Source organism: Hippopotamus amphibius, chromosome 7 (genome assembly GCF_030028045.1).
Source record: "Hippopotamus amphibius kiboko isolate mHipAmp2 chromosome 7, mHipAmp2.hap2, whole genome shotgun sequence".
NCBI classification, from domain to species: Eukaryota; Metazoa; Chordata; class Mammalia; order Artiodactyla; family Hippopotamidae; genus Hippopotamus; species Hippopotamus amphibius.
Window position 1 is genome coordinate 46897604 of NC_080192.1, and position 16078 is coordinate 46913681.

A 16078-nucleotide genomic window follows, 5' to 3' on the forward strand; every position below is an offset into this window, starting at 1 on the left:
GAGAAAATTCACAGCTTCCATTTAAATGTCTCTCAAAATATTTTCTAATACATTACTTTTTAAAAAAGTCTTGGAAATGGGTGAAGTAGAAATTGTGATTCTCCTTTGGTAATCAAGACAAGTCAGGCTCGAAAAGTCCCTAATTACTGGAGACGTGAGATAATACTTTTCCTGACTCTACAGTGTGAATTCAGCCCATGCACCTCTCACTGTCGACCAACGGCCGTGAATCTGGGGCTGAAAAACCCTCATGCATTTGAAGCTCAAACCATATGAGGCCATGGGCCTTCGTATATTTAGAGTTTGGATTCGGTGGGGCTAGGAACCCTCTTGTGTTGGGGTCCAGACCATGTGGGGCCAGGAACCAGCTGGCAGGAGCCTGCCCAGCAGCTACTTTCTCTCCAAGCAAGATTTTACATCTGCCCCCAGCAACCCAGTAATTCTACACTGTGAGCCCTATAAATGGGGATATGGACACCCTTGGCCAAAGTGGACTGCTGGAGAGAAAGTCACCAGAAAAGTCTTACTGATTGATTTAGGACATCCTCCCCCATCAAAAATCCTGCCCATAAGACTAGCTCCTCCTTTCACTACCCATATGCTGTTTCCCCAGGAGCTTTGTAAAACCCTTGGCCTCTGCAACATCAAATGTGAGTTCTCTACTGGAAAACTTCTGCTGAAAACATGGCATTTGGATAATTTTTTTTAAATTCCCCTGGGAACCTACTCATTTTCATTCTGGAACTGTTGTCTGCAGCCAATTATCTTTAGACAGCTTTTCAGTGACCTTTGAATAGGATTTAAACAAGGGATGCAAGACTCCCTATCTGTTGGAACATTTCAGTTACATTTCTATAGCTGTTCTCTGGAGAGGGTGAAAAATCAATGCCCTCTCTAGGGACAGGCCACAGAACACATCACAGGATGGAGCTTAACTCTGAAATGGCCAGGAGAATTTGAGCAGCAATCTGGTTTGATGAGAAAACTCTTGGAAGGTTTCGGTGACTTGCCCAGTACTCTCAGTGAGCTGGTGCATCTGTGGGAGAATGAACAGATGGTCCCCTCATCTGGCTAGAAATTTACTCAGCCTTTTGTGTTTGAGAAGCATAAAGAAGCTGCAAGCAGGATGCAAGGATCCCTGAAGAAATTAGAGTAACCATGCATAGAAAGGTGGATGGAGAGCTCTATATTATCCAGAAACAAGGCTTTAATTAGCATTTTGTGTTTCTAAGGTTGAATAAGAAAAATCAAGCAGCTGCCAGCCATGGTGGGTCCATGCAAAAGATGAGAAGGCAGTGAAAGTTTGCTTTATGCGATGGCTGCATGTCCGTTGCGGTGCTACCACAGCGCATCCAGGGGGTGACCAGGTTTGGGACTTGGCCAAGTGACGTCATCGTCCACTCAAGGACCCCACAGCCCACGATGGAGCTGAGGCAGACGTCCCTGAAAGGACCAGCAGGCTCTGTGGGACACAGAGGACCAGCTCTTACTGTGTGGCTGTGAAAGGCAAAGGAAGCAACCGGAGCAGGTGAGAAAGCTGGAGGCACCTCTTGTCTGGGCGGCATCAACCTCTGGAGTGTGGGGGCAATAGCGGAAGAGGGAGCCTCGAGAGGGAAAGCTTGGATTCTTGCCAAGCTGATGACACATGGGAATGAAAGAGATGTGACGTGGTACCCTGAATTTGGGGCACTATTCTCACTGCCTACATTAAGTCTTTATAGTGGAGAGGAGAATCGGCATGGAGGATTATCCTTTCCCTGACGTGCCATAGCATTTACTCTGGAAATTCAGAAGTTCATGCCTTCAGGCTGAAAAACCTCAGTTTGTTCTCAACCTGATCAGGTCTCTAAGCCCAAAACATGGTATGTCACATGATATATAAGACAAAGAACCAGGTGGGCTGACCCCTTGGGCATCACATGATGCTGCTGAAAGGCTTCTAAAAGGATTTTACAAAGTTTCAAAGATCTACTGGGAACCTGCTAATCTGAAACAATTGCTAGGGAAGCTCAGCTTTCTATCTTCCTGTGGCCCTGGAGAAATCCTCTAAAGTCTTGCTTCTCCAAGGACCTTTCACGAGCCAGCAGCATTGGCAGCACCTTGGAGCTGGTTAGAAATGCAGAATCTCAACCCCCACCTCAAGCGTACCGAACCAGAATCTGCATTTTACCAAGATCCGTATGTTATTTGTATGACATTCAAGTTGAGAAACATTGGTCTGAACGAAGCAAGGAGCACACCATCAGGCTCTTGCAGGTGCTGCCACACTGCACAGCTTCCCCAGGCCTGCAGCTCAGGTCCTGTGAGACACAATTGCCCCTAAAACTGAGAGGATCAGCAGTCCATCTCTGCCAGAGAGACACGGGTATCTCCTCCCAGGAGCACCTGTATGACCTCACCTAAGACTGCATGAAACATTCTGTCAAGAGGCAAGAAATAAACTCCCAGAGTCTCTCGTTTCCCTTCTATGAGAGAGAAACTAATTTTGGAGGGCAACTCCAAAGCTACGAAAAATCCCTGATTTAAGGGCAGTGACGGGCCCCGGGTTGGCTCACTTGGTCTGGAGTGGTGCACCCACACGTGACAGTCCCCGGAGTCCTCCAGCGCCTGTGTGCACTTTCTTTTCTTGGTTGGTGGCCAGGAGGCTCTAAAATCAAGAACCCAAAATAAGGTTAGGATTCTTCTTTTCTCTCCACGTCACAGTAAATCAAATTTAATTTCCCAGGACTCTGCTCTCAGCCTTCCTAAGACTAATTCTAGTTAGTTAAGGTTCCTTGAGTCCTACGAGTCTGCAACACCAGGTCGATACATGAAGCGGACAGAGCAAGCATGAGCCCTACTAGTCTGAAATTTAGTTTTCCACTATCCAATGGATCTGGGATTCACCTATTTGAAAAAGAAACTGACAATATTTCCAAAGGCAGAGGACTCACTGAGACAAAGACAGAAGGTACTTAACATTTGTGTATATTTTATACCTGAAAATGTTTTTCACATGGAATTTTATCACAATTTTTGGTGGCCTTTACTCTGTTTGCCAGTCTCTACATCCAGAAGGAAGAATGAAAGAGAGGGAAGGAGGGGAAGAAAGGAAAGAGAAGAAAAGATTATTAATTAAGACAATTGACAGATATTTTTCAGAGAGCTCATTCACAAATCACTTGAGTGGTCTAGCTGAGGCTGCAAACGCAAACAGTGCTTTCTCCATCACCCAGAATCTCCCTATACATTTCTGACATTTGAGCTTTCCACTGAATGAGGACCTTGGGTTTAGAGGATTGTTAATTAAAAGTTGGTTTAAAGCCGGGGCACTGGGTCTGATATATGTCTCAACACTGCCATCTCCTGGAGAGGACTCCACAGTTCACTCTTTACCTGCACTGCTGGGGAGAGGGGCTGGCTGGTCATTAATAACTAAATATCTTGCCCTTTACCCAGGACTGTGGCACAGAGGCTGCTGGTGGTAAGAACAACCAGTTCCCAGATGAGATGACACAGACTGGTCCAGGGGAATCACGAGATGACTGGTGTCTGGGTAGCAGTTGTGAAAGGTGCTGTGGGAATGGCCAGAGTCACTCCTTTCAGACAAGCTTTGCGGGAGGTGTGCAGGCAGCATCCCAGGTGCAGCTGCCGAGTGGAGGAAAGAAGCTGGCATCCCCTCCGCTGTAGGTGTCAGAGTCGGGCAGCACGCACCTGGGGGAACACGCAAGTGAGAAAGGCCTCTCTTTCTCACCATGCAGAGTCCAAAAGGAGAGAGGCAGTGTGCGACGTGCGGGAGGGAGGCAGGTGGCACTCACCTTTGACCTGTGGAGGAGAGCAGGAGTCTGACGCAGAATAGGGTGGGGTATCTGGGAGCTGGCGTTGCCTGAGGATTAGAGACATGCGTTGCTTTTTTGTTCTAACTTACTCCATCATTATATTTTTTTTCACAAACGGTTAGCAGCCCTCCGTGTACAGCACCCCCAGGGAGGGTTCCAGGTGCTCCTGGGGGCCAAAGCCCACCAGACCATGCCCAGTGTCATGCTGAATGGGCTCTGAGTCAAACAGACCTGGGTCTGAGCCCCAGCTCTTCCATTTCCTAGCTGCCTATCCATGAACAAGTACTTAACCTCTCCAGGCCTCTGTTTCCTCACCTACGAAGTGGGAATAATCATTATGCCTTCCTCAGAGCATCATAGTGAAAATTACCCGAGATACTGTGTATAAAGCCCATAACATACATCCCCAAACACAGTGAGTGCTCAGTAAAGTTTAATTAACATTACTGTTGCTTCTTAATACCCTCCAAGCATGTACACCAGAGAGATGGTTGGGCTAAAGCAGTACAAAACGTCACCACTAAAGCAATGGTTTTCCATCTGTGCTCTGGGGGAGCCCAAAACTCTTGGAAGGAGCTCAGGTGTTTTACAAAGGAAAATTTTTAAATGTTTGGGGGAAAATTAAAACTTTTTTCTGTGTTATATATTGAGATGCAAGTAAAATTTCATTTTAAAAAAACAAGTACCACCACTAAGAAAAGTGTGAAAATTTTTGTTCAAAAAGTTTCTTATGGCTCAGAAACTCTGTGATTCTAAATGATGTATAAGCACTACCATCCTCCACCTGATTCTCTTGCTGGAGAGTAAGCTATCATTTTTTTCTTAGTTAAGATTTCAACCTCACGCAATGAAAAGAGAAGTCTGTTTTTATTATTTACTAGAAAAGTTATGTTTTCTTCTGAAGTCGATCCTTTATAGTTCATTCACTTTTATTAACAAGGCAAGAGAGAACCTACAAAAACATACAAAAACTCCACCCTAATGCAAGTAAAAAGGAATAAAGAGGCATAAACACAAAAGGACACAGAGCATATGAGTAGAGACCACAACAGACCATATTTCAATAACAGAGTGGTAGACAGAAGTAGGATAGATGGTAATTGAATTAGCAGAAGGGAAAAGCAAAAACAAGACTGCCTGGGGATGGTGGAAAAGATGTAGGAGCCAAGAAGACTTTATCCAATTTGAATACAACTCCAAAAAAGCCCAAGACATTGGCGTCACAAGTAGCCTCTAAATTCAGGGGTAAGATGGAGCTAAAAGTGAAAGAATTGATTGAAAGTTTAATTAAAGAACAGCTGGACCCTTAGATCATCAACCTGTACAGTCAGGCAACTACCTCAACCATCCCAATAGAAATTGGAAAGTTTTATTCTCTGGAGAAACAGATCCAGGGAGATTGTAAAACTATTGGGCTAAAAATGGAAGGACTCATTAAAAGTCTAAACACTGAACTGTGAGACCTTTCTTCAACTTGGCTTTGCAGGAATCTAAGCTGATTGCCCACAGTAAGAAATTGGAATATTGTTCCCTAAAAGAAAGTCAATGTCCTCAGGGGGAAAACGAGATTTGGAAATGAAAGAACATGAAATGGCTAGTCCCTGCCTGATCACTCTACAATGAAACTCATTCTTTGGGAATAATAACTTGCCACAGAACTTCTTAAACAGGAAAAAGCAATAAAGGACCAGACATTTTTAGAGAGCCTATACTATTAAAGACAGAACAGACAACTAGATACATAAGGAATGCAAAAGCATCACAAAGAGCTCTTTTGCATCTGATATGACTGGTAAGCTCCTACCAGACCTGACCCTCCCAAAGATAAAACCATCAGCTCTAGAAAATTAAATATACATATATATATATATATATACACACATACCTGAAGATACTAGAAAGTGGACAAAAGAAAGAAGATTCTGGAGGAGCACTGAAACTTAGAAGAAGATAACGGCATACAGTTAGTTAGCTATGTACAGCTTTTAGCCTTAGGCCCAATTGAAATTAGAACCACAGAGCAGCTAAAACTCCAATAGAAACCCACAATCTTTCAAGACTGAAGAACCAGAGAGCAGAGTTTGGGGCAAACACAGTTGCTGAACCTGAAAAGGAAATCTTGGGAAAGAGAGATACAGAGAGGGGAAACCCCAAATTCTGTGTACAAACCCTGGCCAACAGTCTGGCTGAATCCTGAACCATCAAAGTGTGGGGCTGACTGCACACATGCAGTTATAGAAGAATGAGAAATACAACGGATTAAAAAAAGACAAATAATAAAACAGCAGAATTAAATGCAATATCAGTAATTACATTAAATTTTAATGGACTACACATCCCCATTAAAAGGCAGAGATTGTAAGAATGGATTTTTAAAAAGCAAGACCCAACTGTATGTTGCCTGTAAGAAACACTTTAAAGACTCAGATAAGTTGAAAGTTAATGGGGAAAAATATATGTAAGGGAAGGCAGAGTGATTTCATGAATAATAAAATAGACTTAAAAATAAAGAGTATTACTAAAAAACAAGGAGGCTCATTCCATAACAAGAGGAGGCCTCAGGGCTTCCCTTGCTGTGCAGTGGTTAAGAATTTGCTTGCCAATGCAGAGGACACGGGTTTGATAACTGGGCTGGGAAGATCCCACATGCCATGGAGCAAGTAAGCCCATGTGCCACAACTACTGAAGCCCACATGCCTAGAGCAACTATATGCCAATCAATTGGATAACCTGGAAGAAATGGATACATTCTTAGAAAAATACAATCTTCCAAGACTGAACCAGGAAGAAATAGAAACCATGAACAGACCAATCACAAGTACGGAAATTGAGGCAGTGATTAAAAATCTCCCAACACACAAAAGCCCAGGACCAGATGGGTTCACAGGCGAATTCTATCAAACATTTCGAGAAGAGTTAACACCTATCCTTCTCAAACTCTTCCAAAATATTGCAGAAGGCGGAGCACTCCCAAACTCATTCTACGAGGCTACCATCACCCTGATACCAAAACCAGGCAAAGATGTCACAAAAAAAGAAAACTACAGACCAATATCACTGATGAATATAGATGCAAAAATCCTCAACAAAATACTAGCTAACAGACTGCAACAGCGCATTAAAAAAATCATACACCATGATCAAGTGGGGTTTATCCCTGGGATGCAAGGATTCTTCAATATACGCAAATCAATCAATGTGATACATCATATCAACAAATTGAAGGATAAAAACCATATGATCATTTCAATAGATGCAGAAAAAGCTTTTGACAAAGTTCAACATCCATTTATGATCAAAGCTCTCCAGAAAATGGGCATAGAAGGAAATTACCTCAACATAATAAAAGCCATATATGCAAAACCAAAAGCCAACATTGTTCTCAATGGAGAAAAACTGGAAGAATTCCCCCTAAAAACAGGAACAAGACAAGGGTGTCCACTCTCACCACTATTATTCAACATAGTTTTGGAAGTTTTAGCCACAGCAATCAGAGAAGAAAAAGAAATCAAAGGAATCCAAATTGGAAAAGAAGAAGTAAAATTGTCACTCTTTGCAGATGACATGATATTATATATAGAAAACCCTAAAGACTCTACCAGAAAACTGCTAGCACTCATTGATGAGTTTAGTCAAGTAGCAGGATACAAAATTAATGCACAGAAATCTCTTGCATTCCTATACACTAACAACGGAAGAGCAGAAAGAGAAATTAAGGAAACTCTCCCATTCACCATTGCAACCAAAAGAATAAAATACCTAGGAATAAACCTGCCTAAGGAGGCAAAAGATCTGTATGCAGAAAACTTTAAGACATTGATGAAAGAAATCAAAGACGACACAAACAGATGGAGGGACATACCATGTTCCTGGATTGGAAGAATCAACATCGTGAAAATGTCTGTACTACCCAAAGCAATTTACAGATTCAATGCAATCCCGATCAAATTACCAATGGCATTTTTCACAGAACTAGAGCAAGAAATCTTACGATTTGTATGGAAACGCAAAAGACCCCGAATAGCCAAAGCAATCTTGAGAAGGAAAAATGGAGTTGGTGGAATCAGGCTTCCTGACTTCAAACTATACTACAAGGCCATAGTGATCAAGACAGTATGGTACTGGCACAAAAATAGAAAGGAAGATCAATGGAATAGAATAGAGAACTCAGAAGTAAGCCCAAACACATATGGGCACCTTATCTTTGACAAAGGAGGCAAGAATATACAATGGAAAAAAGACAGCCTCTTCCATAAGTGGTGCTGGGAGAACTGGGCAGCAACATGCAAAAGAATGAAATTAGAACACTTCCTAACACCATACACAAAAATCAACTCCAAATGGATTAAAGACCTACATGTAAGGCCAGACACTATCAAACTCCTAGAGGAAAACACAGGCAGAACACTATATGACATCCATCAAAGCAAGATCCTTTTTGACCCACCTCCTAGAATCATGGAAATAAAATCAAGAATAAATGAATGGGACCTCATGAAACTTAAAAGCTTTTGCACAGCAAAAGAAACCATAAACAAGACTAAAAGGCAACCCTCAGAGTGGGAAAAAATAATTGCCTATGAAACAACGGACAAAGGATTAACCTCCAAAATATACAAGCAGCTCATGAAGCTTAATACCAAAAAAGCAAATAACCCAATCCACAAATGGGCAGAAGACCTAAATAGACATTTCTCCAAAGAAGACATACAGATGGCCCACAAACACATGAAAAGATGCTCCACATCACTAATCATCAGAGAAATGCAAGTCAAAGCCACAATGAGGTATCACCTCACACCAGTCAGAATGGCCATCATCACAAAGTCTGGAAACAACAAATGTTGGAGAGGGTGTGGAGAAAAAGGAACTCTCCTGCACTGTTGGTGGGACTGTAAATTGGTACAGCCACTATGGAAAACAATTTGGAGGTTCCTTAAAAAACTACAAATAGAACTACCATATGATCCAGTAATCCCACTACTGGGCATATACCCAAAGAAAACCATAATCCCAAAAGAAACTTGTACCATAATGTTTATTGCAGCACTATTTACAATAGCCAGGACATGGAAGCAACCTAAATGCCCATCAACAAATGAATGGATACAGAAGATGTGGCATATATATACCATGGAATATTACTCAGCTATAAAAAGGGATGAGATGGAGCTATATGTAATCAGGTGGATAGAACTACAGTCTGTCATACAGAGTGAAGTAAGTCAGAAAGAGAAGGACAAATATTGTATGCTAACTCACATATACGGAATCTAAAAATGGTACTGTTGGACTCAGTGACCTGAACAAGGATGCAGATACAGAGAATGGACTGGAGAACTCGAGGTATGGGAGGGGGCGGGGGGTGAAGGGGAAACTGAGACGAAGCGAGAGAGTAACACAGACATATATATACTACCAACTGTAAAATAGTCAGTGGGAAGTTGTTGTATAACAAAGGGAGTCCAACTCGAGGATGGAAGATGCCTTTGAGGACTGGGGCGGGGAGGGTGGGGGGGGCTTGGGGGGGGAGTCAAGGAAGGGAGGGAAGATGGGGATATGTGTATAAAAACGGATGATTGAACCTGGTGTACCCCCCCAAAAAATAAATAAATAAATAAATAAATAAAAAAAAAAAAAAAAAGAATTTGCTTGCCAATGCAGAGGACACGGGTTTGATAACTGGGCTGGGAAGATCCCACATGCCATGGAGCAAGTAAGCCCATGTGCCACAACTACTGAAGCCCACATGCCTAGAGCCTGTGCTCTGCAACAAGAGAAGCCACTGCAATGAGAAGCCCATACACCACAACGAAGAGTAGCCCCCGCTCACTGCAACTAGAGAAAGCCCATGCACAGCAATGAAGACCCAACACAGCCAATAAATAAATTAATTAATTAATTAATTTATAAATAAATAAATAAATAAATAAATAATGAGTCCTTTCGGCTTCATTTCCAAAATAAACAAACAGCTTATACAGCTCAACAGCAAAAAAGCAAACAACCCAACAGAAAAATGAGCAGAAGAACTGCATAGCTACATTTCTCCAAAGAATACATACAGATGGCCAACAGGCACATGAAAAGATGCTCAACAGCTCTAATTATTAGAGAAATGCAAATCAAAACTACAGTGAGGTACCACCTCACACAAGTCAAAATGGCCATCATCAAAAAGTCTACAAATAATAAATGCTGGAGAGGCTGTGGAGAAAAGAAAACACTCTTACACTGTTGCTGGTAATGTAAATTGTGCAGCCACTATGAAGAACAGTATGGAGTTTCCTTAAAAAAGCTAAAAATAGAGTTATCATATGATCCAGCAATCCCACTCCTTGGCATATATCCAGAAAAGATGAAAACTCTAATTCAAAAAGATACATGCACCACAATGTTCACAGCAGCACTATTTATAATAGTCAAGACATGGAAACAACCTAAATGTCCATCGACAGATGAATGGATAAAGAAGATGTGAGATATATATATATATCATTATATATATTAGCCACAAAAAGGAATATTACTCAGACACAAAAAAGAATGAAATAATGCCATTTGCAGCTATATGGATGGACCTAGAGATTATAATACTAAGTGAAGTAAGTCAGACAGAGAAAGACGGATATCAATGACATTACTTACATGTGGAATCTAAAAAAAATGATACAAATGAACTTATTTACAAAAGGGAAATAGACCCACAGACATAGAAAACAAACTATGGCTACCAAAGGGGAAAGGAGGGGAGGGATAAATTGGGAATTGGGGGTTAACAGATATACACTACTATATACAAAGTAGATAACCAACAAGGACCTACTATATATATAGCACAGGGCACTATATTCAATATCTTGTAATAACCTATAATGGAAAAGTATCTGAAAAAGAATATGTACATGTGTATGTATATATATAACTGAATCACTTTGTTGTACACCTGGAAATTGCAAATCAACTATACTTCAATTTTAAAAAAAGAAATGAGATGACCCCTCCCAAAATAATAATGAATCCTTTCATTAAGAAGGCATAGGAATCATGATCATTTATGTATCCAATAACAGAGCTTCAAAATACATGAAGCAAAAACTGGCATATTTAAAAGGAGAAATGCACAACTCTACAGTCACAGCTGGAGATTTTAACACTCTTTCTCATTGATTGATAGAACAAAATAGAACAAACTGATAGAACAAAAAAGTCAGTAATGACATAGATCATCTGAGGGATGTCCTTAAGGAATTCATGTGTTTTATTTTTTCGTTGTTGTTGTTTGTGTGTGTGTGTGTGTGTGTGTTTTAATATTGAAAGAAATTTTGCAATACTCTTCAGGCAACTGGAGGGAAGAATCGATGTTAGCAACACTCAAAGCCAAGTGAATTGTAAAAACAAGGCCACTATTCAGGAAAAATTAAAAATCCAATCTTTTCTTCCAGTAAGTGGCCTGAGGTGACCTCTAAAAATGATTCACTCTTCACTTGACCCAGAAAACCCCACAAAATCCTGCAAATCAAGATGTTCAAATCTTTGTGTTCACTTTAAGAACACTTGTGAAACTGCCCAGGCCATTACAAGTATGCATATCTGAAAAGCCACCAAGTACCGGAAAGTTGTCACTTTACAGAGAAATGTATGTCATTCCGTGGTTACAATGGTGCGCCCTGGCCAAACAGTGGGCGCAGGGTCAGTGGCCCAAAAAGAGTGCTGAATTTTTACTGCACGTGCTCAAAAGTGCAGAGAGTGATGCTGAACTTAAGGGTTTAGATGTAGATTCTCTGGTCATTGAGCACATCCAGATGAACAAAGGCCCCACAATGCAGCACAGGACTTACAGAGCTCATGGTTGGATCAACCCATACGTGAACTCTCCCTGCCACATCGAGATGATCCTTACTGAAAAAGAACAGTTTGTTCCTAAACCAGAAGAGAAGATTGCACAGAAAAAAAAAGATATCCCGGAAGAAACTGAAGAGACAAAAACTTACGGCTTGGGAATCAATGCCGCAAAAAAATAAATGCAAATAAAAGTAAAAGCAGAGAAAAAATTCAAGAAAACAAATATAATCATAATAAATTATATGTGAACATAGTGATAATAATGTAATCCCTGAATATTGATCTAACCAAAAAATTCTTATACAGTTTTATGATATATGATATAAGAAAGTTAAATCCTCCTGGAAGATGATAGTAAGTTCTTAAAGTGTATGAAGCAAGAACGGCAATATAAAACATCATTTAGATAAAAGGTGGTGGAAACATCTAAAAGGGTTGGAAAGTATCTGCCGCTGGGAGAGCCAAACTTGGGGACCCGGGGAAGAGTGGGGCAAAGGATTTCTGGTTTTCATTATAAGTTTTCATATACAGCAGCATTCTACTTCGTAAATTCTGCACACGTATCATTCCTATAAATCTACAAATTAAAGTTTGATTGACTCTGGGATCTCACAATTCCACATTCAAGGTTCAAGGCCGTTCTTTACTTTCCTTTACATTCGCGGCACCACTAAATTCAATAAGTTAATGAAAACTGAAAATCACAAGCAAGTCATCAAGTCACTCAAGAAACATGGCATGGCATATCACAGACAGGAACACACGCTCCATCCAGCAGGGCCTTGAGGAGAACGAAGGTCCCTGTGTTGAGCAGCAGCAACACGTGCTGGTGGTTTTAAAACAAGGATTTTAAATTTTTAATGATTTCCTTAGAGTTTACTCTCCCTCTCCAAATTCACCCTGACTACTCCTTTATTTCACTGCATTTCATGCTCAACGCATTTTAATATATTGGGAGAAATTTTGCATTTATTTTCAGAAAGTTTCACATAAGATTTAATGATAGCTACCTTCAAAACTAAGCAAATTGTTGAAAACAAGGGCGGTGATTAACTTTAAGAAAAATACTGTTGTTTGTTTCTAAGCAGCTAACTCCTCCCTACTCACAATCACAACGTCAGCAAAGCACATTAGACTGTTCTGCGCCTTCCGTGCTCTGAATTTTCCTATTATGCTGAAGGGATTTCCAGGAAGGGGCCTAGAAAGTGACAGAGCCATTGGCCACTCCTTGAGGGGCTATCTCTGTCTTTACCTTCTGCAGGAAATGGTCATAAAAATCAAGAAATTCTTATAAAATGATTTTATACAAAGAGTAATTTGCCTTCTAAATCCCTTCCTCTCAGACACAGAGCTTGCTTTTGTTTTTTGCACGATGAATGGCAAAGTGTAGTCTCCTGAGGGTTGAATACATGCAAACCAAAAGGAGTGCAGAATAGACTTTTGTCTCCAGCTGGCTGAGCTTAGTACATCCATGACATCTGCATGCTGCACCCAAAGCAGCCAGGATTTCTTTCAGATTGCAGCCAGGCTTGATCAAGAATTTCCTGAGTGCCTAGTACATGCTCATGACTTTACCAGGCACTAGGCAGGACTCACAGTATTAAGACACGGGGCTTTCTGTGAACACCCATCTGGAACTATTCACAATTGCACGGTCCAGTCCCCAGTTTTCTCCAATGACTCCCCCAATACCAATTCCACCTTCTCTGAAGCGCTATTGCACAGTGATATCAACTCAACACAGGGCCTGGTACAGACTTATTACTTAATGAATATGAATGACTGCTTTTTACCTGACATATGGCCATAAATATGTTGTATATATAAATTTATATATTAAGAGCAGGCTTTCCTGACCACCGATCTAACATGGTAGCCTTCCCCCACCCCTCACTTTCTACTCCCCTACCTTACACTTATTTTTCTTCATCTTACTGAATGACTTTATACTATATGCCATTGTCTTTCTCTTCACACTGGAGCTGCATGACAACAATAGAGCACCGAAAGTGAAGGGATGGGAACTGCTCTCCCCAGGAGCAGGCAATAAGGAAATGCATTGTCTGCTGAGAATTTAAAAACAATACTGAAGCCCACAGAAAGTCAATCCGCTATTTGTCATTATTACCATGCATCACCAGCTCAAAGGAAAATGCCTGGGTGCCTGCAGGGCAGACTGCTTTCCACCACATTGCCCTTGGTAACCTATTAGCAGGAACTTCATCTGTTTTGTTCACTGTTGTACCCCATCATCCAACTAGTGTATAAAAATAGTTGTTACTGAAAGTATTTTCTCCAATTTTTCATGTGCATGAATCATGTCCTCCCATGCAGACATTCACTTAGGAGCGTGTCTTAATACTGTGTGTGTGTGCGCGTGTGTGTGTGTGTGTCTCCTGCACAATGCCCACTGGTGAACATGTAGTAGGCACTCAAATACTTGATCAAGCTTGGTTAGGGTTTGTACCCACTACCCAGAAGTTGGAGTGGGAAAGGGCCTTGGCAGAAATGTCATCAGTGGATAAAATAACCCAAGAAAGTCATTTCATGACAGGGCAGCGGAAGCAAGAAAAGGAAGTTGCCACCTCTCCCCTTCAGCCCCATCTTGGCAACCTGCAAGGACCCTGGCCCTCTCATCACTCTGCTGCTGCTTTAGAAATAGACACCCTTTATGGAGGACCTACTGTAGCCAGCCACTGAGCTAACCCTTTGCATGTGATGCCTCATTTAATCTCTGCTACCACCATGTGAAAAGGTACTATTATTGCCCTTACCCCACAGGCAATGAAACTCAGGCTTGATGAGGTTAAGGAACTTACCAGAGATTATTCATCTGGCATCTAGTCAAACTGGAGTCAAGTAATCTATCAGTAGAGTTTATACTCTAAAGAACACAATGTTTTCAATACAGATATTTAACTATCTTAATCAAACTAATTACTATCAGTTATTTCATTTTCTACAAATATCTTTAGAATCAAGAAATCACTGGTAACGTTTTCACCCAGGATTCTGTTTAGCTTTTCTCCTACTGCATCTGTTTGAACCCAGAAATCAAACCGGTCAATGAACTCAGCCTTTAACAAGCTCCTCTCAGAATTACGTGGATTACCGCATAATTTCACAACATCACAGTAAAAAGTTTATCAGCCCCACTCTACTCGTGGCAGAACTAAAATACACAGCTGGTCATTGACTCCCAACTCATTTTTCCATCCAACCTCAATAAGATATGTCCTAAGTGAAACGCAGAATATTAGATGCTTAAGCTCAACCATTACAATGAAACAAAATGAAACCTGGAGTTGATTCCTCATGGACCTACTATGTCTCTAGGGTCCCCTCTATGAAGTCACCCATGCAAACCTATGATAAGGTGTCACCTCAGTGTCTTCAGCTAGTTCCCTCTTACCCCATCTGCAGCACCTCAAGGCCAGCCTAAAGCTTGGTATGCTGTCTACCCCCACTGAACACACTTACTGAAACCAAACTGTGTTACTTGGTTTGGGTCTTGGGAGGTGGTGGGGAAGGAGGTATGTGCAAATGACCTAAAGTAGGACTTCTCAAACTGTAATGTGCATGAGAATCCCATGGGGATCCTGTTAAAAATAAAGATTCGGATTCAGCATTTTGTGGGCGGGGCCTGAGGTGCTACATTCCTAGCTCCCAGGTGATGCTGCAGCTGCTGCAACCTGGCCCGCACTTTGAGTAAAGGAAGGAAGCAGGTGAACCTCTGGGCATTTTTGAAGGAAGCAAAGCCTGTCTTGAAGATTCACTGGTCACTTTTCCAGAGCCTTCCTTCCTCTACACACACACACACACACACACACACACACACACACACACACATACTTCTTGTCCTTTTTCACTGCAACCTCCAGGAATTTATGCTTTCTCCTAAATCTCTAGCCTCCCACCCTCCAAGCAGCACTCCATACCTGGATATTTCCCAGTGTGTCCAACCACCACAGCTCACCTGTGTGCCTAGCAGGTAACTGGCTGGCTAACCTAGGGAATCAGAGAGGACATCTGCCTGCTCCTGCTCCTCCTGGGCAGACAGCTACCCTGGACTCTACCACACAAGGAAATATAGGGTTGGGAGCAACTGTCAGAAATCTTCCCATCCTGACAGAACTGCTCCCAGTTCAACATACTAATGGATTCACACAGAAAGATGAGAATGTCCTGAGCAGCACATCCCAGTGCACATACATGGGTACAAGCCTCCAAAAAGGGGCTGATGGCCACGTAAGTTTGAGAATACCATATAGCATTTCCCTTTCCCACTTGCATACTAGCACATCAAAGCCTCTGAGAAGTCCTGCAGTAATGAAATTCATTTAATTTTGTTTAAGCCAGTGAGTCACAAACTTGTTTATTACTGATCATGGAACTTTTATTTTTTTCCCACAGCA

At 41.5% G+C, this 16078-nt stretch overlaps 1 protein-coding gene across 1 annotated transcript in view; it reads right to left on the minus strand.

Moving 5' to 3' along the window:
- MYRFL (myelin regulatory factor like) overlaps positions 1–16078 on the minus strand; it is a 126134-nt gene that overhangs the window by 70347 nt on the left and 39709 nt on the right. Inside the window, 3 exon segments of the mRNA XM_057742277.1 lie at positions 2556–2647; positions 3435–3693; positions 3798–3865. Of these exon segments, the coding sequence (XP_057598260.1) occupies positions 2556–2647; positions 3435–3693; positions 3798–3865 (419 nt within the window).